Raw genomic sequence first — 25,777 nt, forward strand, 5'->3', positions numbered from 1 at the left:
GAGTGCCACCACTGAAAAACCTGACACGACCTGGCGCCGCCTCAGCATGCTTTATATGCCGAGGTTAAGGCACAGGCAGTTCCTGGACTAGATGTTCTGATTGGATGAGAGAAAAACAACTAGGCCTACTCTGATTGGACTTTATTTTCATGCTGTGATTGGTTGTCTTAAGGCTTGCTCTCATCCAATCAGAACATGATAATAAAGTCCAATCCGAGTAACCCTGGAGGTTTCTTCTCATCCAATCAGAACATGCAGTCCAGGAATCCTCCTGTATATAACCTCAGTATATGACTGCTGCTGAAGGGAACTCAGGCCTTTCCAAGTACTGCTCTTTTCCTGTGTAGAGCTGCTTAGTGCCAGGCCTAGAAGACCAAGAATGGGTTATCAGCGGCTGTACGCTGGATGCTGGGGCCGAGACAACATGGCTCGCCTCCTTGCGGTTGGCAGTGGCGGCGACCGAGACGGCAGCGCGGCTGGAGAGGTAGGAGAAGGAAAATAGTTTTGGGATAGATGGAGGGGGTTAAAGAGGGTGGTTAGTGCCAAAGGGAAAAGAGGATAGCAAGCAGGAGAAGGTGTTGCAAAAAGACGATAGGAAAAAGATGGTGGGAAAAAAAGTTTTTGGGTAGATGGAGGGGGAAAAACAGGGTGGGGAGTGGGAGGGAGGGAAGGTTTTCCAGAAAGACTGTGGTTGAAAAGTTTATGGGTAGATGGAGGGGGAAAAGAGAGTGGCAAGTGGGAGGAGGAAAGCGAGCGTGATAAAGGGGGGGAGCGGGGGTGAGCAGTAGGGAAAGAAGGTTTTGTGAAAAAAAATGGGGAGAAAGGTTTTGGTTAGACAGAGGGGGAAAGGAGGATAACAAATAGGGAAAGGAAAAAGGGTAGGTAGCGGGAGGAAGACAAGGTTTTGCGAAAAGATAGTGGGCAGAAAAGACGGTGGAGAAAGAAAAGACGGTGGGTAAAAAGTGTTTGGTAGATGGAGCGGAGAAAGAGGGTTGGGAAAATAGTTTGGGGTAGATGGAGGGCAAAAAAGAGAGTGGCAAGCAGGATAGGTCAAAGAAGAGAACGAGTGGGAAGGGGGGATGACTTTGTGAAAAGACAGTGGGGAAAATTTGGGGGGATAGATGGAGGGGGAAAAGAGGGAGGTGAGCAGGAGCGGGGAGAAGGCTTTACGAAAAGACGGTGGGAAAAATTTTGGGGGGTAGTTGGAGGGGGAAAAGAGGGAGGTGAGCAGGAGTGGGTAGAAGGCTTTGCGTAAAGATGGTGGGGAAATGTTTTTGGGTAGATGGAGAAGGGAAAGGGTGGCAAGGAGGAGCGGAGGGAAAGACGACGAGGAAAACAGTTTTGGGTAGATGAAGGGGTAAAAGAGGGTGGTTTGCAGCAGGAGTGGGGAGAAGGCTTTGGGAAAAGACAGGGGGAAATGTTTTTGCTTAGATGAAGGAGCAAAAGAGGATGATGAGAGTGGGACGGGGAAAAAGAAGGTGGCCAGAGAGAAGGGGAAAAGACAGTGGGAAAAGTCAGTGCGGAAAGTGTTTGGGTAGACGGATGGGGGAAGGGTGGTGAGCAGGAGAGTAGAGAAGGGTTTGCGAAATGACGGTGGTGAAAAAATAGTGGGGAAAAAGTTTTGGGCTAGTTGGAGGAAGAAAAAGGGTGGCGAGGGGGAGGGGGCCAAAGGCCGTCGGGAAAAGAAGGTGGGGAAATAAAGGTGGGGGACAAAGGTTTTGGGCAGATTTTTTAAAAATCAGATTATTTGTATTTTTGCTTTTGAGTAGTTTGAGTTCTTTATATATTTTGTGTCTTAACCTCTTGGTTGATGCATAGTTTGCAAATGCTTTCTTCCATTCTCTGGGTTGTTTCATTCTACTGATTGCTTCCTCTGCTTTGCAGAAGCTTTTAAGTTTAATGTAATTACACCTTTGCTTTTGTTGCTTGTGCTTTTGATATCTATTTGAAAATTCTTTGACCTAACCAATTTCATGAAGCCTTTATCCTGTGTTTTCTTCTCTAGTACTTTCATAGTTTCAGGTCCTACATTTAAATTTTTATTTTGAGTAGATTTTTGTATTTGGTAAGATGACAGCCTAGATGGATTCTTGTACATGTGGCTGTTAGGTTTTCCTAGCACAGTTTATTGAAGAGATGGTCCTTCCTGAATGTGTGTTCTTGGTGCCTTTGTTAAAAATGAGTTGACTGTAAATGCGTGAATTTATTTCTGATTTCTCTATTCTGTTTCATTTGTCTGTCTGTCATTCCTTCACTTCTCTGTCTCTCCCCTGCCCGTTTTTTTGTTAATCCCATGCTGTTTTGATAGTACCTGGCTTACTATAGATTTGTAGTATATTTTGAAATAAGGTAGTGTGATTACTCCAGCATTTCTTTTTATTCCAGATTTGTCTATCTGAGGTATTTTGCATTTCCATGTGAATTTTAGGATTGTTTTCTAGTTCTTTGAAGAATGTCTTTTGTAATTTAACGCGGATTGCATTGATTCTGTAGATCACATTGGATGATATAGATATTTTAACAATATTCTTCTGGTGTATGGACATGGAATATCTTTGTATTTACTTGTGTCTGCTTTAGTATCTTTCATCTATGCTTTATAGTTTTCATTGTGGGATCTTCTGTTAACTTTTTGGTGAAGTTTATCCCTAGATATCATTTTTTTGTAATGAAATAGATTTCTTGATCTTTTTCTTAGGTATTTCACTATTGGTGCATGGGTGTGCACCAGTTTTTATATATTGACATTGTGTCTTGCAACTTGACTAAATTTATAACTTCTAGTAGGTTTTTTTGTGGAATCTTTAGGGTTCTCTACTTGTATATGTGTATATATATGTATATATAAGTATGTATGTATGTATATATGCATGTATATGTATATATATGTATATATAAGTATGTATGTATGTATATATGCATGTATATGTATATATGTGTATATATGTATGTGTGTATATATATGTGTATATATATATGTGTATGTATATATATGATCATGTCCCCTGCAAACAAAGACAGTTTGACTTCCCTTTTTCTAATTTGGATGCCTTTTATTGAATTCTCCTAATTGCCCTACCTAGGACTTCCAGTACTGTGATGAATAAAAGTGGTATAAAAGTAGCCACACTTGTTCCAGGTCTTAGAGGAAGAGCTTTTAACTTTTCCCCATTGATTATGATGTTACCTGTGGGTTTGTCCTGTATGGCCTTTATTGCACTGAGATACATTCTTTCTGTGTTCATGTTGTTCAGTTTTTCTCATGAAGGAATGCTGATTTTTTTTTCAGTATCTACTGAAATGATTATATGGTTTTTGTTCTTGATTTGCTGAATGTGATGTCGCATGTTTATTTATTCGTGTTTATTGAATCATTCTCATATTCCTGGGATGAATCCCACTTGATCATGGCAGATCATTTTTTTATTGTGTTGTCAAATGCAATTTTCAAGTATTTTATTGAGGATTTTTTTGCATCTGTATTCATCAAGGATATTTGCCTGTGGTTTTCTTCTTGTGTTGTGTCCTGGTCTGGTTTTTGAACCGGGGTCATGCTGCCCTCATAGAACAAGCTTCGAAGCCTTCCTTCCTCTTCAATTTTTGGGGAATATTTTGAGTAAAATTGGCTTTAGCTCTTTTAAAAATTTTTTGTATAATTCAGTAGTAAGACCATGATTCTTGTGTTTTTCTCTGATGGAAGACTTTTTATTACTGCTTTAATTACATTACACATTATTGGTCTGTTCAGATTTTTTATTTCTTCATCATTCTATCTTGGGAATTTGTTATATGTCCAGAAATTTGTTCATTTCTCCTAGATTTTTTGATTTGTTTTTATATAGGTGTTTTCAGTAATCTCTTACAATCCTTCATATATCTATGTTATCAGTTGCAATGTCTCCTTTTTCATCTATGGTTTTCTTTTCTTTTTCTTTTCAGTTAAAGCTTGTCAATTTTGATTTAAAAAAAAAAAAAAACCCAGCTCTGTATGCCATTGGCTTTTTGTATTTTTTTGTTTCTATTTTTAAAATTTGTTCTCTAATCTTTATGATATTTTTTCTACTAATTTTAGCATTTTATTTTTCTTGTTTTTCTCATTACTTGAGGTGTACTGTCAGGTTGACTATTTGAGATCTTTCTACTTTTCTGATGTAGGCATTTATAGCTATGCACTTTTCCTCTTACATCTGCCTTTGCTGCATCCCATAGGATTTGTTATGTTGTGTTTCTGTTCTTATTTGTTTCAATAAATTTTAATTTCCTCTTTTTTTCATTTATTTATTGGTTGTTCATGAGCATGTATTTTAATTTCCATGTATTTGTATAGTTTTTAAAGTTCCTCCTGTTTCTGACTTCTAGTACTATTCCACTGTGGTCAGAAAAGATATTTGATATGATTTCAGTTTTTAAAAATGTGTTGTGGCTTGTTTTTTGGCCTAACACATAGTCTGTCCCGGAGAATAATCCATATGATACTCAGTGGAATGTGCATTGTGCAGTTGCAGAGTGGAAAGCTGTGTAAATGTTAGGTCCATTCGGTACAGATTACAGTTTAACTGATGATGTCTTTTTGCCTGGATGATCTATCCATTGACGATAGTGGAGTGTTGATTACAGTGGAGCATTGAGGTACTCTATTACTGTATTGCAGTCCATCTGTCCTTTAAGTTCTGTTAATATTTGCTTCTGTGTTCAGTTGCTTGAGTGCTGGTTGCATATGCACTTATTTATGCTGCTGTTTACTTCTTTCTCATTATGTAATTATCTTCATTTTTTTCCTTTTTTGACTGAAAGCCTATTTTATCTAAGTAGAGCTACTCCTGCTTTTTTTTGTTTCCATTGGCGTGGGATATCTTTCATCATCCCTTCACTTTCAGTCTATGTATGTCTTTATAGGTGAACTGAGTTTCTTGTAGGTAGTGTATAATTGGGTCTTATTTTTTAATCCATTCAGCCACTCAGTCTTAATTGGAGAATTTAATTCATTTATATTCAAGGTTATTACTAACAGGTAAAAACATACTACTGCCATTTTTTACTTGTTTTTGGGTTGTTTTGCTACTCTCTCTTTTTGCTTTTGTTCTTTCTTCCTTCCTCTTTGTCTTCTCTCTGATCTCTTTCTTTTTTTCTTCCTTTCTTTTCTTTCCTCCTTCCCTTCCTTCCTGTATTTATTTGTAGTGAGGTAATTTTTTCTGGTAGTTTGTTTTAATTCCTTGCTTTTAATTTTTAGGGTGTCTATTATTGATTTTTGTTTTCTGGTTACCATGAGGCTAAACAACATAATTATAACCAGTTATTTTAAACTGAAGAAAACTTAACTTTGATTGGTCTCAGCTACTCAGGAGGCTCAGATGGGAGGATTTCTTGACCCTGGGAGGCCGAGGTTGCAGTGAGTTGAGATTGCACCACTGCACTCTCCAGCCTGGGTGAGTGACAGGGTGAGACCTCATCACACTAAATAAATAAATAAATAAATAATGCAATCGCTTATATTGAATTCTGATTATAAATTTTGAGGTGGTGATTGATAAGGTATAAAGAAGAAAGTGAAAATCATTCATAATCTCATTACCCAAAGATAGCTACTCCTAATGTTTTGGTACATATGCTTCCTAATTCATAACCCCCCTCTCACACACACACAAATGCACACATACAATAGATATATGTTACACACAGATATAATTTTATTGTAGCATTTTAAGAAAAATGGCTTTGTAATTTTTTATTTAAAAATATTGTGAATATCTTTTGTGAATTATATTCATACAAAATATTATACGTCGTAGGCCGGGCTCATGCCTGTAATCCCAGCACTTTGGTAGCCGGAGGTGGGCGGATCATGAGGTCAGGAGATTGAGACCATCCTGGCTAACACGGTGAAATGCCATCTCCACTAAAAAAAAAATACAAAAAATTAACCAGGTATGGTGGCACACACCTGTGTAGTCCCAGCTACTCAAGAGGCTGAGGCAGGAGAATCGGTTGAACCCAAGAGGTGGAGGTTGCAGTGAGCCGAGATCGTGCCACTGCACTCCAGCCTGGGTGACAGAGCAAGACTTTGTCTCAAAAAAAAAAAAAAAAAAAAAAATTTCATCCATCTTAGTTTTAAGATTGTGGTTTCTGCTCTTTGGGGTGGCAGGTACACTTCTTGCTAAAATAAATTGTCTCAGTGTCTTTGATTTTCCTTCTCTTCCCCTGGCTATTGCTTTTGGAAGGGGGGCCTGGATCTCCCTCCTGTTTGCTTGGGGACCAACACATAGTATCATGGGGTTATGAAAACTTGTTGCCTGCCCCAAATAGCAACACTGGCTCCAGTTCTGAAAATCAAGGTAATGTAAGAGTTTTTGCCCTCTGATTAATACTAAGATGTAAATAAATTGGTTTTAGATGTAAATAAATTCGATTATTTTGTCTCAGCCTCCCAACGAGCTGGGATTACAGCCGCCCACCATCATGTATGGCTACATTTTGTATTTTTAGTAGAGACAGGGTTTCACCATGTTGTCCAGGCTGGTCTCAAACTCTTGGCCTCAAGAGATCCACCCACCTCAGCCTCCCAAAGTGCCGGGATTACAGGCATGAACCATCGTGCCCAGCCTAGAACCATCCCTTTTTTTTATATATATGACACAGAGTCTTGTTCTGTCACCCTGGCTGGAGTGCAGTGGCGTGATCTCGGCTCACTGCAACCTGCACCTCCTGGGCTCAAGCGATTCTCCTGCCTTAGCCTCCCGGTAGCTGGGACTACAGGCATGTGCCACTATGCCCAGCTATTTTTTTTTTTTTTTTTTGTAGTTTAGTAGAGACAGGCCAGGCTAGTCTTCCTGACCTCAGCTGATCCACCTGCCTCGGCCTCCCAAAGTGCTGGGATTACAAGCATGAGCCACTCGGCCTGGCCGAACTTCCCTTTTCTTTCCATTTCTTGGTATTTGGAAAGTGAGCAGCCATAGAACAGCTGATGTTTTCAGCTGGTGCAGACCCAGCTGGTATGCTCGTAAGGCTTCTAGCTGAAGGAAGTGTCCGCCCTGCAGTCTCGCTGCCATCCCATCACCTTCCAGAAGCAGGACACCAGCTGTGTGTGCTCTTGGCCCATGCTCAGCCTGTGCTCTGGTGCTGATGTTGCCGGTTTCCCCACTCCTTGTTTCGGGTGAGGTCCCTGCCTGGCTGGCATGGGAAGGAGGATGGGGAGTGGTCACCACTGTGGTTTGTTGCAGAGTGAGTTTTGTGGCTGCCCTGCCTGGGCCTGGCTCTTATGTTTCTCCTGCTTGGCTGCAGTTCCAGCCCTGCCCTGTCCCCCATAGCTTCCTGCCCAGCCCTGCACTGCAGCCTTCCCAGCACCCAGAAACAGCACAGAGCCCACAGAACTCCAGTGTCCCCTCCCCTAGACCTTTACACACATCTGGCAAGTTGGGCCTGGGACCCACAGCCCCATTGTGTGAGCTGTACATGGCCTGGCAGGTTGAGGTGCTAAGGTCACCCCTCGCCTGTATGAGGCCTCGGCTCGTACCGGGCATGTGAGCTCTGAGGCCCTCAGTGCCCAAGCTACCTGCCTGAGGGTCTAGGGCTGTGGCCTCACCCACCCATAGTCATGCAGTGACCCCAGCTCGGTCTTGAGTCCAGCCGGCTCCAGCTGGGCGAGGAGCAGCAGTACCTGGACACGCTGAAGCAGCTGTCCAAGCACATCAAGCCCCTGCGCCATGTGGTCAACAAGATTGACAAGAACGAAGGTGGGCTGCAGCTGGGGGTGGGGGCCAGCACCCTGGGGATGCCACCAGGCTTGCGTCTTCGTGTCCCTTCTGCTGTCACAGACAGAAAAAAGGACCTGAGCAAAGTGAAGAGCCTTCTGGACATTGTGACAGACCTCTCCAAGTGGTGAGCTTTGCCCATAGCCCACGGAGGGTTCGCAAGGGCATGGGTCACCCAGCCATAGATGGGCATTTGGTGATAATGTGGGGTTAGCAAAGGCACCAGGCAGCTCTTTGAGCCCTGGCTAGAGGCCTCCAAGGCTCCACTCTGGTGTGTGCTGGAGCTTTGAGCCCAGGCTTCATCTTGGCTTGTTCCCAACCTTTGCCCTACTCCTGACCACTGCCGTGGCCCTCATGCTGGCCCATCACAGCCAGGTCTCATCCAGCCAGTAGCTTGGGGCCCAGCTTGCAGTGGCCTGACCCTCAGCTGGCTGTGATGGGCCTGAGCAAGACCTGGAGTTCTGCCCCGACTTCCCGGTGACCGTGGGCAGGCGACTGCATCTCAATTTACCCCATTTGTAGCCCATTTGTGCTGTCATGAAAATGAAACAAGACGGTGCTCGTGAGAAGCAGGTGGAAGGCAGGGCCACTAGCCACGGGCTGCTGTGAGCTCAGGCAGCATCTCAGAACTGCATGGGCATTGGCCTGTACCTCCCTGTCACCTAAACTCAGGCTGTCCCCCACCCCCATCTAGAAGGGTCTCTCTGTCCTCCTTGTCTGGATAGAATGCCAGTCACTATTGGGTGGTCCTCCAGGCCTTCTTGAGTTGATCCTTTGTTAGGATTATAGAACTGAGCGGGACAGGGACTGGCCTAGGTGCAACTGAGGCCTTCCCAGCCTGGTCAGGGGCCTGGCCACTGTCCCTTCCCTTCACCTGTTGCCTCACTCTGCCAGCGGGGATGGGCAGCTCCTGGGGGTGAGGGCCGCCTGCCTAGACTCTGGGTCTGGGAACAGCTGGTCAGCTGGTGGGAGCTCCTGCAGAGCTTTCTGAGGGCCGAGGCCCAGTGGCAGTGGTTGAGATCCCAGATCTGAGCTTAGACCTGTCGTGTCTCCCAGCCCTCCAGCACGGAGCTCAGCCCAAGTCCCCTCTCTCTGCAGGTCCCCTGAAGACCTTGCCAAAGTAAGACATCACCTGGAGAAACTCAAGAATGACATGGTGGTGGTGAGTGGGATGCTGGGGACCCCTGGGGGAACCGGGGCTCCCCCAAGAGCTCCTGGGAGCACCGCTGGAGGGGCCTTCAAGGTGAGGGTGACTGGCTGGGGGCTGGGCCTGACCTGAGACCCTGCCCACCAGGCTTCTTCCAGGCCAGGTCTACTATGCTGGGTGGAAACGTGGGAGAAGTCACCGTCTGTCTGCGACCCCCATGGGGGCCTCTGCCACCCAGCCCAGAGAGGGCAGGGACTCTGGGGAGGACAAGGCTGTGGAGGTGGGGGATGATACCCAGGATCGGCCAACATCGTGTGCACAAGGGTGGAGGCTGAGAGAGAGGCCTCGGGAATCTGGCTGTAAGTGAGGACGGGCATGGGGTGGGAAGGCCCCCTAAATAGGGAACCTTTGGGTTCCGGGCTGCTGACCATGCCCCTCCTGCCTCTAGCCCACTGTCGCTGGTGCCACTGATAAAACAGCAGTACCTATGCCAGCCGCTCCTGGATGTCGTCCTGGCCAACATCCGCTCACCTATCTTCAGCCATTCCCTGTACTGCACATTCATTCCAGCCATGACTGCCATCCACGGCCGACCCATCATGTACATCCAGCTGGACTGGGCTTCGTGGAGGGTGGCTGGCCAGCCCTGGGCCATGTGTACCCAGTGTGGTCACCATGCTGCCTTCCCAAGGCCCTGGGGTGTGCACCCAGAAGCATAGGCTTGAGGACGACCAGCAGCAGAGCATCCCCAGCATTCTCCAGGGTGAGGTGGCCAGGCTGGACCCCAAGTGCATGACAAACCTGGACCCTTCTCACTGCAGCAACAGTGGTACCATCCACCTGATCTGCAAGCTGGGCAAACTGGGCAAGCCTGCAAGAGCCCCAGGCCTCTGCAGTCCGAGCCAGAGAGCACAGTGCCCAGATCCCACCCTGTGTTCATGCCCTGGCAGGCTGTCGGCTCTCTCTTCACATACACCAGGCCCAGAACAGATTGGCCATGCCTCTGCCCACAGCCCCGGAGCTCACGCACCCTCACCTCTCCAACACAGATGTGGCTCTGCTTGCCTGGGGCCCTAGGGACGTGGTGGGCAGGGACCTCTGGGCACCCATCGATGCAGGGCACTCTGGGCTTCAGGTTTGGAAATCCGAGAGTCAGAGAGACCTCCAGGCTTTGCCACAAGCCTCACAAGAACCTCCTGGGGTGTGAATAGTCCTGATCAAGAGCTTGTCCAGGTGACAGGGTACAGCCTTGTGTGTTGCAAACAACAAGGTCAGCCTTGTGTGTGCTCAACACACCTTTGCTCCTTTCTATAGGAGAACACAGAGGACATAGGAAACCATATATTCTTGAAGTGCAAATATATGCTTCCAAGTTAAGAGAAATATTTTAATCTCTTCAAATAGATTGGCATTTGGCCAAGCACGGTGGCTCACGCCTGTAATCCCAGCACTTTGGGAGGCCAAGGCGGCCGGATCACCTGAGGTCAGGAGTTCGATACCAGCCTGGCCAACATAGCGAAACCCCGTCTCTACTGATAATGCAAAAATTAGCCGGACGTGGTGGTGCACACCTGTAATAGCAGTTACTCAGGAGGCTGAGGCAGGAGAATCGCTTGAACCCGGGAGACAGAGGTTGCAGTGAGCAGAGATCACGCCATTGCACTCCAGCTTGGGCAACAAGAGTGAAACTCCGTTTCAAAAAAAAAAAAGTAGGCATTCACATCGATACACAACGTTAATTTTCTTTCCTTAGTACACTACGTTCTTCCACAGTGAAAAGGACCTAAGTATGGGTATCTGGCAATGTGAAATCTAGCCTTCGCTTTGTCACCAGCTGTCCTCTGGGGAGGACAGGGCTGTGGGGGTGGCAGGACTTTGGTATGGGATAAAGGACATACATGTTATCCAACATGTATGTCCATACATGTTATCGAACTACAGTTATCCAACATGTATGTCCTTTGCCTTCGATCACAATCATGTATAAGCTCAAAACCAGTAAGCTCCCAACCAGAAATACATTCTTTAACCAGTGTACTATTGTTGGGAAAAAAAATTACTCCTTATATTATTGATGTAATTTTTAATGGGAATTAATGGGTTTTGTTTTCATTAGGATTTTCCGTGGACATTATTCACATTAATGAATAAGTATAGAAGTGGATTAAAAGAATCCCTAACAAAAGAAGTTTTAATTTAACAAAATTTTTATGATAATTTTTATTGAGATAAAAATGCCATACCCACATACCATTAAATTCACCGTTTTAAAGTTTACAATTCAGTTTTCAGTATATTTGTAAGGTTCTGCAACCATTACCACTATTTAATTCTAGAACTTTTTTTTTCTTTTCTTATTTTATTTATTTTATTTTTTTGAGACAGAGTCTTGCTCTGTCGCCCAGGCTTGAGTCCAGTGGCACAATCTCGGCTCACTGCAACATTTGCCTCCCAGGTTCAAGCGATTCTCCCACCTCAGCCTCTTGATTAGCTGGGACTACAGGCACATGCCACCACGCCTGGCTAATTTTTATACTTTTAGTAGATACAGGGTTTCACCATATTGGTCAGGCTGGTCTCAAACACCTGACCTCGGGTGATCCATCCGCCATGGCTGTCCAAAGTGCTGAGCTTACAGCCGTGAACCACCACGTCCGGCCTAGTTCTAGAACATTGTTATCACCCCTAAAAGAAACCTAGTCCCGTTTAGCAGTCACTGTCTATTCCTTCCTCCCTCTAATCTCTCTCGATTTGTTTTTTTTTAATTGAAGCTTCCTTTTTTTCCTTGCAGAATCCAAGAAAACATGGGCCTGAAACCCAAGGCAGTACAGCGGAATTAATTACAGGGCTGGTCCCTCAGTCATACATGACAGAGATTGCTCAGGAAGAGGTAAGGGGAAAATGAATTCCAGGTTCTTGAAGAAAAACTTGTTACTATGTACATTCATGATGTTCCTTTGGTGTGTGGTTTCTATGAGTAATAGGTAGATGTCATTTCTGGAATGGTATGTTTATGTCTATACATTGTTTTATTAAACTCCATGGAGAAAGAAGAGGCTTACTTGCTTTATATCACATAGCAACAACATTGTACAAATTCTTCTGCTTAATGAAATAAAGATTTTCTAATTGCAGTTGATTTTAAAATTTTTTAAAATATTTTTATTAAATATTTAAAAATATTGATTTTTAAATTGAGACATAATTAACATACCCTCAAGTTGACCATCTTAAGTAGTTCTTATTCACACAGTTGCGCAAGTATCACTACTCTCTAATCTGTAACATTTTTATCACCCTAGAAAGAAACTTGACTCGTCCCCATTCCCTCATCCCTACCAATTACTGATCTATTTCCTGTCTCTATGGATTTGCTTGTTTTCGATATTTCATATAAATAGAATCATAGAATATGTGGCCTTTTATGTCTGGCTACCTTGACTTAATGTTTTCAAGGTTCATTTATGTTGTGGTATGAATCAGTATTTCCTTTCTTTTTATAGCCAAATATTTCATTGTATGGATCTGTTTTTTTCATCTGGTTATCAGTTGGTGGACGTTTGGGGTGGTTTCCACTTTTTGGCTATTAAAAATAATGCTGCTATGAACATTTGTGTAAAAGTCTATATGTGGACATATCTCCTGAGTATATAAAAGTGGAACTGCTATGTCATATGGTAACTCTGTTGAACTTTTAAGGAACTGTCAAACTCTCTTCCAAAGCAGCTGTATCATTTTATATTCTCAGTAACAGTGTATGAAGGTTTTAATATTTCTGCATCCTTGCTGATACTTGTTATAATGTGTCTTTTTGATTATAGCCATCCTAATGTACATGCTGTAAAAATATTTATACACACTGCAGTAAAAATGTTTATCAAAAATGTTTTGGCGGGGCTGAGGTGGGTAGATCACCTGAAGTCAGGAGTTCGAAACCAGCCTGGCCAACATGGTGAAACTCCATGTTTACTAAAAATACAAAAATTAGCCGGATGTGGTGGCACACACCTGTAATCCCAGCTACTTGGGAGGCTAAGGCGGGAGAATCGATTGAACCCAGGCAGCAGTGGTTGCGGTAGCCGAGATTGCACCATTGCACTCCAGCCTGGGAAACAAGAGCGAGACTTCATCTGAAAACAACAAGAACAAAAAGTTTTAGCACTTATTACATAGTCATTGCTTCCATTTGTGTATATTGCTGTTGGTTCCATAAACTGATATATTTCTTACAGTCTTTTGGAAGGCTGTTTGGCAGGAGCTATACAAACATTTCATTTTTTTGTACAAATAATTCAAATTTCTATGACTTTAAAAATTTTATGAATTTAACTCAAAAGGAAAGAGCTGCGCACATAGGTACTTATTGCTCTTGATTTTGATAGGAAAATATTACGATAACTTTACTAGGAGAATGGGTTAATATTCAGTAATGAGAATGGTATTTTAACTTGTTGAGCTATTAAACATTCATTAAACCTATATAGATCCCACAGCAATATGGAAAAATATAAAACATCAAGTGAGTATACTGTGGTTATGGCTTTGTTAAAATGTGGAAAATACAAAAAAAAAAAAGGAAACATGAAAAAGCAGGGAAAAGGCTAACACATTTTCTTTCAATATATATATTTAAAGTTTTATCAAACAAAAATATAGAGAATTTGTCACTTGAAAAAATTAGTGCCAGTAAATTATACCAAGTTTTTGTACAATAGTAGCAAATTTGATTTTTAATTTGTGTTTTTTCTTGATATGAGAGCTATAAATTAATAGCTTTTTAAGATTCTCACAATTAATTGCAGTTTTCACTAAATATCTCAAAGTAATTGCAATAACAGTATTTGAAATAACATAATATGGGTCTGGCCTTTATATGTTGGTATGTTGAGCAAGGACTGAAAGAAATGTCCAGAGCTTCACAGTGTCTGCTGGATTGGGGGTGGAGGGGTGGTGGGGAGAATGTGAGTTGGAATTGTAGAATTGGATTTGAGATAGGATCAGTTTGAAGGAAGAGTTTACATTTTATTCTTTATATCTTTGATGGTTTTAATTTATGTAACAATCTATATGTTATATATTGTAAGTGAATTATTTAATTTCTGTTAATGGTCTCTGAGCCAAATTCCAATTTCAGTTCTATGGTCAATTGAAATACTTTAGAATGGATAATCTGCTATGAAATACAAAATCCATTTTGCATCCTCTCTCTTGATTTTTTTTGTTATACTTTAAGTTCTAGGGTACATGTGCACAACATGCAGGTTTGTTAACATATGTATACATGTGACATGCTGGTGTGCTGCACCCATTAACTCATCATTTACATTAGGTATATCTCCCAGCCATCCCATTACTGGGTATATACCCAAAGGATTATAAATCATGCTGCTATAAAGACATATGCACACATATGTTTATTGCGGCCTATTCACAATAGCAAAGACTTGGAACCAACTCAAATGTCCATCAATGATAGGCTGGATTAAGAAAATGTGGCACATATACACCATGGAATACTATGCAGCCATAAAAAAGGATGAGTTCATGTCCTTTATAGGAACACGGATGAAACTGGAAACCATCATTCTCAGCAAACTATCGCAAGGACAGAAAACCAAACACTGCATGTTTTCACTCACAGGTGGGAACTGAACAATGAGAACACTTGGACACAGGAAGGGGAACATCACACACCAGGGCCTGTCGTGGGGTGGGGGGGAAGGGGGGAGGGATAGCATTAGGAGATATATCTGTCTTGATTTTGAAAAATAGTTGCTCTTTTCTGTTACAAGAGACTTTGTGGCAAGTGAGACAATTTTTACTTATCTTTTGCTATGTGTATTAATTTTGGCACGCCCTTCTTACTTGAGGATTAACTTTTTGTTTCATAGAGTTCTTTAGTATCTATTGAAATTATTTTTTTGTTTCTTAAAGCAGTTTTTACAGTTATGTATTATTCTGAATTAATCATTTAGCTTTATATGTACATGCCAGTTAGAGTAAGAATGATGGGAATAAAATGATTATTATTCCCTATATTATTATTCCCTAGAGGTTTGTGTTTACCAGAGTTTATCTCATTTTACCTTTACTATATATTGAAACTATAAATGAAATAGCTCAATTTCTTAGCATTTATAAAATAAGTACTCCAGTGTTATGTTTACCATAAATGTTTGAGTGAGTCTTCTCTTTGCCTTTCTCTTTGTCAAAAAATTCAGGCTGTGCTGGTTCTTTGTCAGTTAGATAGCATTGATTTCTGGAATCCTGATGCTCCTGTGAAACATTTTGGGATATTAGGTATATGTACTTTTATTTTTTAAGTTCAACTTTTAAATTTCGTTTTGTATTTTTTGTCTTGAAATATTAACTCTATAGTACTTAGTACGTTGTAAAACTTACACTTCCAAAAGTTTTATGATTTTGTATTTTATTTGACTTCAAATTATTAGAATTTCTTGTTTTAACTGTAAGAAAATATCACAGCAATTTAGAAAATAAATTTAAGAATAGTGCTAAATTTTGTCACCCAAACATAAGTACTGTTGTTTGCTATATTCCCTTTTTCAGATTTCAATGTGGTTGCTACTGTGTTTTTAATAGATTTGCAGTTATAAGCCTAGAACGATAAAATTTTGTAACAATACTGTTTTTTCAGTTTTTTAAACTGTGATCTTTCCTACACTTTCTGTAATACCAATGTTTTTGATGAATGAATTAATCATGGACACCTGCTTAGAAGACAAAAATATATACAGAATTTTGTGGTCTGCTTCCTAGATAACACAAATCGTTACATTTTCATGAGCATGAAGTCACCACACCGAGGAAAATGGAAATGTGTAAACCTCAAGTTTGCCATTATCTTATAGGAATGGGTGTGCTAAGTTACTTCACAGCTGAATTAAACCTTACTGTAGAGCAGTGCTCTCCACTAGTAACGTGAGAACCACATGTTATTTAAAGTTTTAAAGTTTTCAAGTTACCACATTAAAGAGTAAAAAGAAGCAGGTAAAATTAATTGTATTAATGTTTTATTTAACCTGGTATATATTATCTATAATTTCAACATGTAACCAGTATAAAAGTTATTAATGAGATATTTCATTCTGTTTTTTAATGAAGTCTTCAAACTTTGGTGTGTCTTTTATACTTACAGCACATCTCAATTTGAACAAGCCACACTTAAAGTCCTCAATAGCCATGTGTGGCTGCCCAGTGGCTACCATGTTAGACACGGCAGCTCTAGAATAGGGATCAGGAAACTTTTCTTTTAAGGCCAGATAGTAAATATTTTAGGCTTTGTGGGTCATACAGTTTCTGTCATAACCATTCAGTTCTGCCTTTGGAGCATGAAAGTCGCCACAGACAATATGTGAAATGAAGGGGCTTGGCTGTGTTTAACTAAGACTTTATATTTACAAGAGCAAGTGATAGGCTGGATTTGGCCTGTGAATGGTAGCTTGCAGACCCCTGCTGTGGAGCACTGGGTTTATAGGCAGTCTCTGCCATGCATGCGGTTTATTGCTTCTTCTTATGTCCACTGCAAGGATGAGCTACATGGATAGAAACACTGGGAGTTTAATGAAACACAGGGGGCTTATAAATAAATATTTGCTCTTTTTTTTCTATAACGTATAGACTTACTTCCTTTGATTATAATGCTGTTGACACTTTGATAACTATTTCTCTAAAACCCTTCAAGGGAAATTAAGCTTCTCTAAACTTGTATTCATTATGGTAGAATGTCATTCTTATGTCTGGTTATTGATGATGCTACTAACAATGAACTTTATGTTACTGCAGTTCACAGATGCTTTATACATCTGCAAGAAATTAGTCATCAAATGCTTAGTAGTACAAAAATTCTCAAGTGGTTGCAGGAAATTTTGATCTGCAGGAATAAATTTCTTCTTAAAAATAAGGTAAGCAAAATGACATCTTTAAAAAAATGGAAGAATATTTGGAATGGTAATGGGGAGAGATTGAGAAGTGTTTTATAGCCCAGTTAGGTTCTATTTCAGCTCCTCCTTCCTCCCAAGGTTTTCAAAAGGATATATATGTGCAGAGGACAATGGCTGGAAAATCAGCATTTTAAAAAATAATCTGAGTCTTTGACCTTAAAACCATGCTGTTGATGAATTCTAGTTCTAGTTGAGTTAAACAGGACTCTATGGGGTGGGCCTAGGAAAAATGTGGACTGCTATAACCAAAGTAGCTTGAGGAGCATATTCTATCTTTACTCTCAAGCTCATACATAAGGCATAATTCATACATAAAATTTATTTTAACGTGTAGCTTCTATGATTAATTTAAGAGTTCTATTATGGCATAGATTTGGGAGTACTTGATTTAATGAGTCTTTGTCCAGTTCTAGAATCACAGCTCTGAGAAATCATAAAGGCCTAGATGTCATGGCTAGACTAGTCCAGAGAATTATCTATCAAGAAGCAAAAGGGAAAAGGTTGAGGGTCCTCAATCTAGATTTATTTCTATTACTCCAATAAGGATTTCACCTCTTGAAAATATCAGGGGACTTCTTTGTAGTGGAGTGAAATTTTTTGATTCTGAACTATTGAAACATAGTGAGGTTGTGTTGTGGAGGATAGAGAAGAGCCTTAAATTTCTTTTAACATATAGTTTCTATTGTTAATCAATTTAGGAATTCTATTATAGACTACTTTTAGGAGTACTTGATTTAATGAATTTTTATCTGGTACTAGAAGCGTAGCTGTGAAAAACTTTAAATGTATGAAACTCATATCCTTTTCAGTATTATACAGCTTGTTATTAATCAATTGTTTCTGTTTAGAAATAGACTAGTGGTGAAGCGGGTTTATTCACATCTGGCTTATTTGATGTGTTAATATAGCAGAATTTGGCATTATCCCAAAGATACGGAAAGAGATCAGACTTCAGACTTTCATGCCCTTGCCTGTGGTACAATCTCCAGAATGCGAGTATGAGGAATCCAGTAATGAATTCTTAGTGCCCTGGTCAGCACAGCCACTCTTCTGACATACTTGGTGTATATACCAGGGTTAATTACTGGTCCAGAAGAACTTAATCTCAAGAGTCAATTTATAGTTAGCCCAACATGGCACAGGATAAAATCTTATAGAAAAAAATCTTTGTCATTGAGATCAAATTATAGTTTTCATACAGTAGGTTTACATTGTTGATGTTTTACTTATGTTTATGTTAGACTTAATTTATATTTGTAGAATGTACCATTTACGATGATTTAGAGAATGGATGGGAAACTGAAAGAAATTGTAAAGACATTTAAGTGAACATTATTTGTTCTAATGGGTTTCTAGTGAATCTCTTTCAAGGTGGGGCATAGAGATTGAGAGGAAGGAGAAGTTTTCTAGCAGATTCTCAAACAGGAAGACAACTCAAACAAGTGTTTATTCCTCTTGGTTGTCAGTGCTTCAATTAAGCTTATTTCTGTCTTTTTTTCTAGCAGGCAGATAGAAGTTCCTGTCACTTTCTCCTTTTTTATAAAGTAGGATGAGCTATTCCTTCTACTGGAAATACCAGTCAAATGTCCATGGATCATGAAGAGTTACTATGTACTCCTGGAGCCTCTCTCCAGAAGGGAAAAGGGAACTCCTCTGTGGTCAGCTTCTTTTGTAATTTTCCTATATCATGTTTTGTGTTCTATTTGTTTTCTGAATGAACTTTGGTAAATTTCATGTAGGTAATATAGTGTAATAGTGAAAAACTGCTTAGACTCTAGTTCTATCACTGCTCTTTGTGGAACTTTGGGCAAGTTCATAACATCTTTGTTCCTAAGTTCCTCAACTTTAAAATGGGGACAACAATAATAAGAGGTCCTTCACATCCCTTGTAAGGTGGATTCCTAGGTATTTTATTCTCTTTGAAGCAATTGTGAATGGGAGTTCACTCATGATTTGGCTGTTTGTCTCTTATTGGTGTATAAGAATGCTTGTGATTTTTGTACATTGATTTTGTATCCTGAGACTTTGCTGAAGTTGCCTATCAGCTTAAGGAGATTTTGGGCTGAGATGATGGGGTTTTCTAGATATACAATCATGTCATCTGCAAACAGGGACAATTTGACTTCCTCTTTTCCTAATTGAATACCCTTTATTTCCTTCTCCTGCCTGATTGCCCTGGCCAGAACTTCCAACACTACGTTGAATAGGAGTTGGTGGGAGAGGGCATCCCTGTCCTCTGTCAGTTTTCAAAGGGAATGCTTCCAGTTTTGGCCCATTCAGTATGATATTGGCTGTGGGTTTGTCATAGATAGCTCTTATTATTTTGAGATACGTCCCATCAATACCTAATTTATTGAGAGTTTTTAGCATGAAGAGTTGTTGAATTTTGTCAAAGGCCTTTTCTGCATCTCTTGAGATAGTCATATGGTTTTAGTCATTTGTTCTGTTTATATGCTGGATTATGTTTATTGATTTGCGTATGTTGAACCAGCCTTGCATCCCAGGGATGAAGCCCACTTGATCATGGTGGATAAGCTTTTTGATGTACTGCTGGATTCTGTTTGCCAGTATTTTATTGAGAATTTTTGCATCGATGTTCATCAGGGATATTGGTCCAAAATTCTCTTTTTTTGTTGTGTCTCTGCCAGGCTTGGTATCAGGATGATGCTGGCCTCATAAAATGAGTTAGGGAGGATTCCCTCTTTTTCTATTGATTGGAATAGTTTCAGAAGGAATGGTACCAGCTCCTCCTTGTACGTCTGGTAGAATTCGGCTGTGAATCCGTCTGGTCCTGGACTTTTTTTGGTTGGTAAGCTATTAATTATTGCCTCAATTTCAGAGCCTGTTATTGGTCTATTCAGAGATTCAACTTCTTCCTGGTTTAGTCTTGGGGGGGGGTGTATGTGTCGATGAATTTATCCATTTCTTCTAGCTTTTCAAGTTTATTTGCATAGAGGTGTTTATAGTATTCTCTGATGGTAGTTTGTATTTCTGTGGGATCGGTGGTGATATCCCCTTTATCATTTTTTATTGCATCTATTTGATTCTTCTCTCTTTTCTTCTTTATTAGTCTTGCTAGCAGTCTATCAATTTTGTTGATCTTTTCAAAAAACCAGCTCCTGGATTCATTAATTTTTTGAAGGGTTTTTTGTGTCTCTATCTCCTTCAGTTCTGCTCCTATCTTAATTATTTCTTCCCTTCTGCTAGCTTTTGAATGTGTTTGCTCTTGCTTCTCTGGTTCTTTTAATTGTGATGTTAGGGTGTCAATTTTGGATCTTTCCTGCTTTCTCTTGTGGGCATTTAGTGCTATAAATTTCCCTCTACATATTGCTCTGAATGTGTCCCAGACATTCTGGTATGTTGTATCTTTGTTCTTGTTGGTTTCAAAGAACATCTTTATTTCTGCCTTCATTTCGTTATGTACCCAGTAGTCATTCAGGAGCAGGTTGTTCAGTTTCCATGCAGTTGAGTGGTTTTGAATGAGTTTCTTAATCCTGAATTCTAGTTTGATTGCACTGTGGTCTGAGAGACAGTTTGTTATAATTTCTGTTTTTTTTCATTTGCTGAGGAGTGCTTTACTTCCAACTATGTGGTCAATTTTGGAATAAGTGCAGTGTGGTGCTGAGAAAAATGTATATTCTGTTGATTTGGGGTGGAGAGTTCTGTAGATGTCTATTAGGTCCGCTTGGTGCAGAGCCGAGTTCAATTCCTGGATATCCTTTTTAACTTTCTGTCTCGTTGATCTGTCTAATGTTGACAGTGAGGTGTTAAAGTCTCCCATTATTATTGTGTGGGAGTCTAAGTCTCTGTAGGTCTCTAAGGGCTTGCTTTATGAATCTGGGTGCTCCTGTATTGGATACATATATATTGAGAATAGTTAGCTCTTCTTGTTGAATTGATCCCTTTATCATTATGTAATGGCCTTCTTTGTCTCTTTTGGTCTTTGTTGATTTAAAGTCTGTTTTATCAGAGACTAGGATTGCAACCCCTGCCTTTTTTGGTTTTCCATTTGCTTGGTAGATCTTCCTCCATCCATATATTTTGAGCCTATACGTGTCTCTGCACATGAGATGGGGTTCCTGAATACAGCACACTGATGGATCTTGACTCTTTATCCAATTTGCCAGTCTGTGTCTTTTAATTGGAGCATTTAGCACATTTACATTTAAGGCTAATACTGTTATGTGTGAATTTGATCCTGTCATTATGATGTTAGCTGGTTATTTTGCTCGTTAGTTGATGCAGTTTCTTCCTAGCCTCGATGGTCTTTACAATTTGGCATGTTTTTGCAGTGGCTGGTACCAGTTGTTCCTTTCCATGTTTAGTGCTTCCTTCAGGAGCTCTTTTAGGGCAGGCCTGGTGGTGACAAAATTTCTCAGCATTTGCTTGTCTGTAAAGGATTTTATTTCTGCTTCACTTATGAAGCTTAGTTTGGCTGGATATGAAATTCTAGATGGAAAGTTCTTTTCTTTAAGAATGTTGAATATTGGCCCCCACTCTCTTCTGGCTTGTAGAGTTTCTGCTGAGATCAGCTGTTAGTAGTTCTAAGTTAAGGTGCTTTTTGCTGCTAAAGCTATTACATTTTTGTGGATGATTAAAAACAAGAGCTAAGGATTAACAGTAATTAAATGTCTCTTAGAAAAAGTCAGTGGTACAAAGAAATGGTTAATTACAGTGAGAGAATAATAAGAAGGAAGTTGAAGAGAATGTATTTTTTCAACAACAAAACCGAGTAGAAGCTATCCAAGCAGTGAGATTCACTAATTCATAGCAACTAAGCAGTTTATTAGAAGTCTATAATTATATTTGCCACTTAATTAAGAACTCTGTACAGATTTCTCAATAGAACTTGTTGGAAACTCTACTTATCTTGGCTACTGGGATTTCATGAGGAAACTGCTTTCACTGTGTTAGACTGTCTCATTAAAATTTTGCTCAGCCATCCGTGGAAGCACGAGTTGATTCCTAAGAGTCTAATAGTTGTGGATTTGTTGGTGAAGTGTGACTGAAAGGGCATAGGACAGCACAAATGACTTTCTAATCCTCAGTCATTAAGGTGGATATTAACCCACTATGAACAGCTATGGCATTATTGCTTGCTTATGGTACTGATTCTTATTGACTGTGGGCATCCATTCTTATCGTTTAGTGCCCAGACTTATTAGATCATTGTAAAGCTCACCTGTTCAGCAAATGGGTGACTACCTGGATAGAAAAACAGAAGCCATAACAAGATACTGACTCCAGGTTACCTACTTTGACAATGATAAGAGAGCCCAAATTTACTTCCATCTGTAACAGCCAAAACGCCTGAAGACAAGTCTCCAGGAAAGAAGTCAAAATGAGAAATTGTAGTAGCGTCATTGGTGACTCCACTTTTTTGTATTTTTTTAATAGAGAGATCCTGTGACTATTATCAGCTTTGTCAATAATCCTTGGAGAGCTTGCAAATGTAGGGGCTACAGTGCTGTAAATAGATGAATAGCAAAATAGTAGAAATTCCAATGTCATCAGGTAATATAGAAAGAATGAAGTTAATGGATATGTGTAGCCTCTTAACTCAACTCTGGAATAGAGTACATTCTCAGTAAATAGTAAGAAATAGAAGAAGCAGCATTTCCCCATGTCTTTCATACTGATTACTACCTAAGTTTTAATAATATATATTTCTTCACCAAGTGAATGCATTGTGATGTTTTCAACCACCTTATTATAGTTGGACATTTAGGTTATTTCAGAATTTTTGCAATTGAAAACAATAGCAATCTCCTCATGGACATCTGTATGTGTCATGAACATTGTTTTTGCATTTTGGATTATTTCTCATTATATTCCAAGTGGATTGGCTGGGTCTAGTGGGCGAATTTGTTGGAGGCTATTGCAATTGGTCCTACTTTCCTTATTTATTGTCTACTTACTGATAATGGAGAACTACATATGATACCTAACAAAGTTTAGAGATTTGTCATGTTTGTAATAAAGATTAATAAAAATACAAAATAGTATGTCATAAATGTCGGGGGAAACAATGAAGTAGAAACTAAGGGCCACTGATTTTTAGACTTTAAGTAGAGATTGAAGATGGAATTGAGAATTCAAGGTGAAATTTATATCATTTCATCAGAAAAAGGACAGGGACACGATATATAACAGTGGACTCGCAGACAATAAGAAGGTGAACTTTGCTAACACAGTTTATCCATATACAGAAATAATAGGGCATCACTGGATAATCAAGAGTAGGTAGAGGCCAGACAGGAAAGCACTTTCAACATAATTTAAAGCATTTGGACTTTATTATTCAGCTAATTGGAAGAAATATAATTTCTCATTATGAGGTTGATATGCAAAAAGGCATTATCGGAATCTATACTTTTTTTTTCCCAGTTTTCCCAATGAGATAATTTTTTTTTAATTTTTTTTCATTATTATTATACTTTAAGTTTTAGGGTACATGTGCACAATGTGCAGGTTAGTTACATATGTATACATGTGCCATGTGGGTGTGCTGCACCCATTAACTCATCATTTAGCATTAGGTATATCTCCTAAAGCTATCCCTCCCACCTCCCCCCACCCCACAACAGTCCACAGAGTGTGATGTTCCCCTTCCTGTGTCCAAGTGTTCTCATTGTTCAATTCCCACCTATGAGTGAGAATATGCGGTGTTTGGTTTTTTGTTCTTGCGATAGTTTACTGAGAATGATGATTTCCAATTTCATCCGTGTCCCTACAAAGGACAGGAACTCATCATTTTTTATGGCTGCATAGTATTCCATGGTGTATATGTGCCACATTTTCGTAATCATTGTTGGACATTTGGGTTGGTTCCAAGCCTTTGCTATGGTGAATAGTGCCGCAGTAAACATACGTGTGCATGTGTCTTTATAGCTGCATGATTTATAGTCCTTTGGGTATATACCCAGTAATGGGATGGCTGGGTGAAATGGTATTTCTAGTTCTAGATCCCTGAGGAATCGCCACACTGACTTCCACAAGGGTTGAACTAGCTTACAGTCCCACCGACAGTGTAAAAGTGTTCCTGTTTCTCCACATCCTCTCCAGCACCTGTTGTTTCCTGACTTTTTAATGATTGCCATTCTAACTGGTGTGAGATGGTATCTCATTGTGGTTTTGATTTGCATTTGTCTGATGTCCAGTGATGGTGAGCATTTTTTCATGTGTTTTTTGGCTGCATAAATGTCTTCTTTTGCAAAGTGTCTGTTCATGTCCTTCACCCACTTTTTGATGGGGTTGTTTGTTTTTTTCTTGTAAATTTGTTGGAGTTCATTGTAGATTCTGGATATTAGCCCTTTGTCAGATGAGTAGCTTGCGAAAATTTTCTCCCATTTTGTAGGTTGCCTGTTCACTGTGATGGTAGTTTCTTTTGCTGTGCAGAAGCTCTTGAGTTTAATTAGATCCCATTTGTCAATTTTGGCTTTTGTTGCCATTGCTTTTGGTGTTTTAGACATGAAGTCCTTGCCCATGTCTATGTCCTGAATGGTAATGCCTAGGTTTTCTTCTAGGGTTTTGATGGTTTTAGGTCTAACGTTTAAGTCTTTAATCCATCTTGAATTAATTTTTGTATGCAGTGTAAGGAAGGGATCCAGTTTCAGCTTTCTGCATATGGCTAGCCAGTTTTCCCAGCACCATTTATTAAATAGGGAATCCTTTCTCCATTGCTTGTTTTTCTCAGGTTTGTCAAAGATCAGATAGTTGTAGATATGTGGCGTTATTTCTGAGGGCTCTGTTCTGTTCCATTGATCCATATCTCTGTTTTGGTAACAGTACCATGCTGTTTTGGTTACTGTAGCCTCAAAATCAATGTACAAAAATCAAAAGCATTCTTATACACCAATAACAGACAAACAGAGCCAAATTGTGAGTCAACTCCCATTCACAATTGCTTCAAAGAGAATAAAATACCTAGGAATGCAACTTACAAGTGACGTGAAGGACCTCTTCAAGGAGAACTACAAACCACTGCTCAATGAAATAAAAGAGGATACAAACAAATGGAAGAACATTCCATGCTCATGGGTAGGAAGAATCAATATCGTGAAAATGGCCATACTGCCCAAGGTAATTTATAGATTCAATGCCATCCCCATCAGGCTACCAATGATGTTCTTCACAGAATTGGAAAAAACTACTTTAAAGTTCATATGGAACCAAAAAAGAGCCCGCATCGCCAAGTCAATCCTAAGCCAAAAGAACAAAGCTGGAGGCATCATGCTACCTGAATCTGTACTTTTTAGGGGTGTGAATTACAAGTGGTTAAAAATAGAGAGAAATTTTTTTTTCATATACTTGTTAGCTATTTGTATGTCTTGTTTTGGGAACAGTTTATTCAGGTCCTTTGCCCATTTTTAAAATTGAGTTACTTGTTTTCTTGCTATTGATTGAGTTGAATTCCTTACGTATTTTGGATATGAATCCCTTATATGGTGTATGGTTTGCAAATTTGTTTTCTCAATCTGTAGGTTGTTTCTTCACTCTATTAACATTGTTTCCTTTGCTGTAGAGAAGCTTTTTAGTGTGAAGCAATCACATTTGTTTATTTTTTCTTTTATTGGCTAAGCTTTTGGGATCAAATCTAATGACAGTTTCCATTATTATGTCTAGGTCTTTTATCTATTTTGAGTTTATTTCTGTATGTGGTGTGAGGTAAAGGTCCAAATTTATTCTTCTGCATGAGGATGTCTGGTTTTCCCAGCACCACTTATTGCATCGAAGAAACTTATCCTTTCCATTGTGTTCTTGCCAGCCTTGACAAAAATCTATTGACTGCAAATATGTAGGTTTATTTTGGGTCCTTCTATCCTGTTTTATTGTGGTGTCTGTTTTTATGCCAATACCACACTGTTTTAATTACTATAACTTTGTAACATATTTTAAAATCAGGTAGTTTGATTCTT

The 25,777-nt window shown here is 39.9% G+C and overlaps 1 protein-coding gene across 1 annotated transcript in view; it reads left to right on the top strand.

The window, feature by feature from the left end:
- The first annotated feature begins 304 nt into the window (after positions 1-304).
- Positions 305-25,777, top strand: part of LOC129019157 (uncharacterized) — a 50,809-nt gene continuing 25,336 nt past the window's right edge. Inside the window, exons 1-7 of the mRNA XM_063653337.1 lie at positions 305-484; positions 7,812-7,875; positions 8,847-8,910; positions 9,344-9,658; positions 11,687-11,785; positions 15,117-15,195; positions 16,702-16,820. Of these exons, the coding sequence (XP_063509407.1) occupies positions 406-484; positions 7,812-7,875; positions 8,847-8,910; positions 9,344-9,658; positions 11,687-11,785; positions 15,117-15,195; positions 16,702-16,820 (819 nt within the window). The 5' untranslated portion in view covers positions 305-405. The remainder of the gene's footprint in view (positions 485-7,811; positions 7,876-8,846; positions 8,911-9,343; positions 9,659-11,686; positions 11,786-15,116; positions 15,196-16,701; positions 16,821-25,777) is intronic.

Source organism: Pongo pygmaeus, chromosome 17 (genome assembly GCF_028885625.2).
Source record: "Pongo pygmaeus isolate AG05252 chromosome 17, NHGRI_mPonPyg2-v2.0_pri, whole genome shotgun sequence".
Lineage (NCBI taxonomy): Eukaryota > Metazoa > Chordata > Mammalia > Primates > Hominidae > Pongo > Pongo pygmaeus.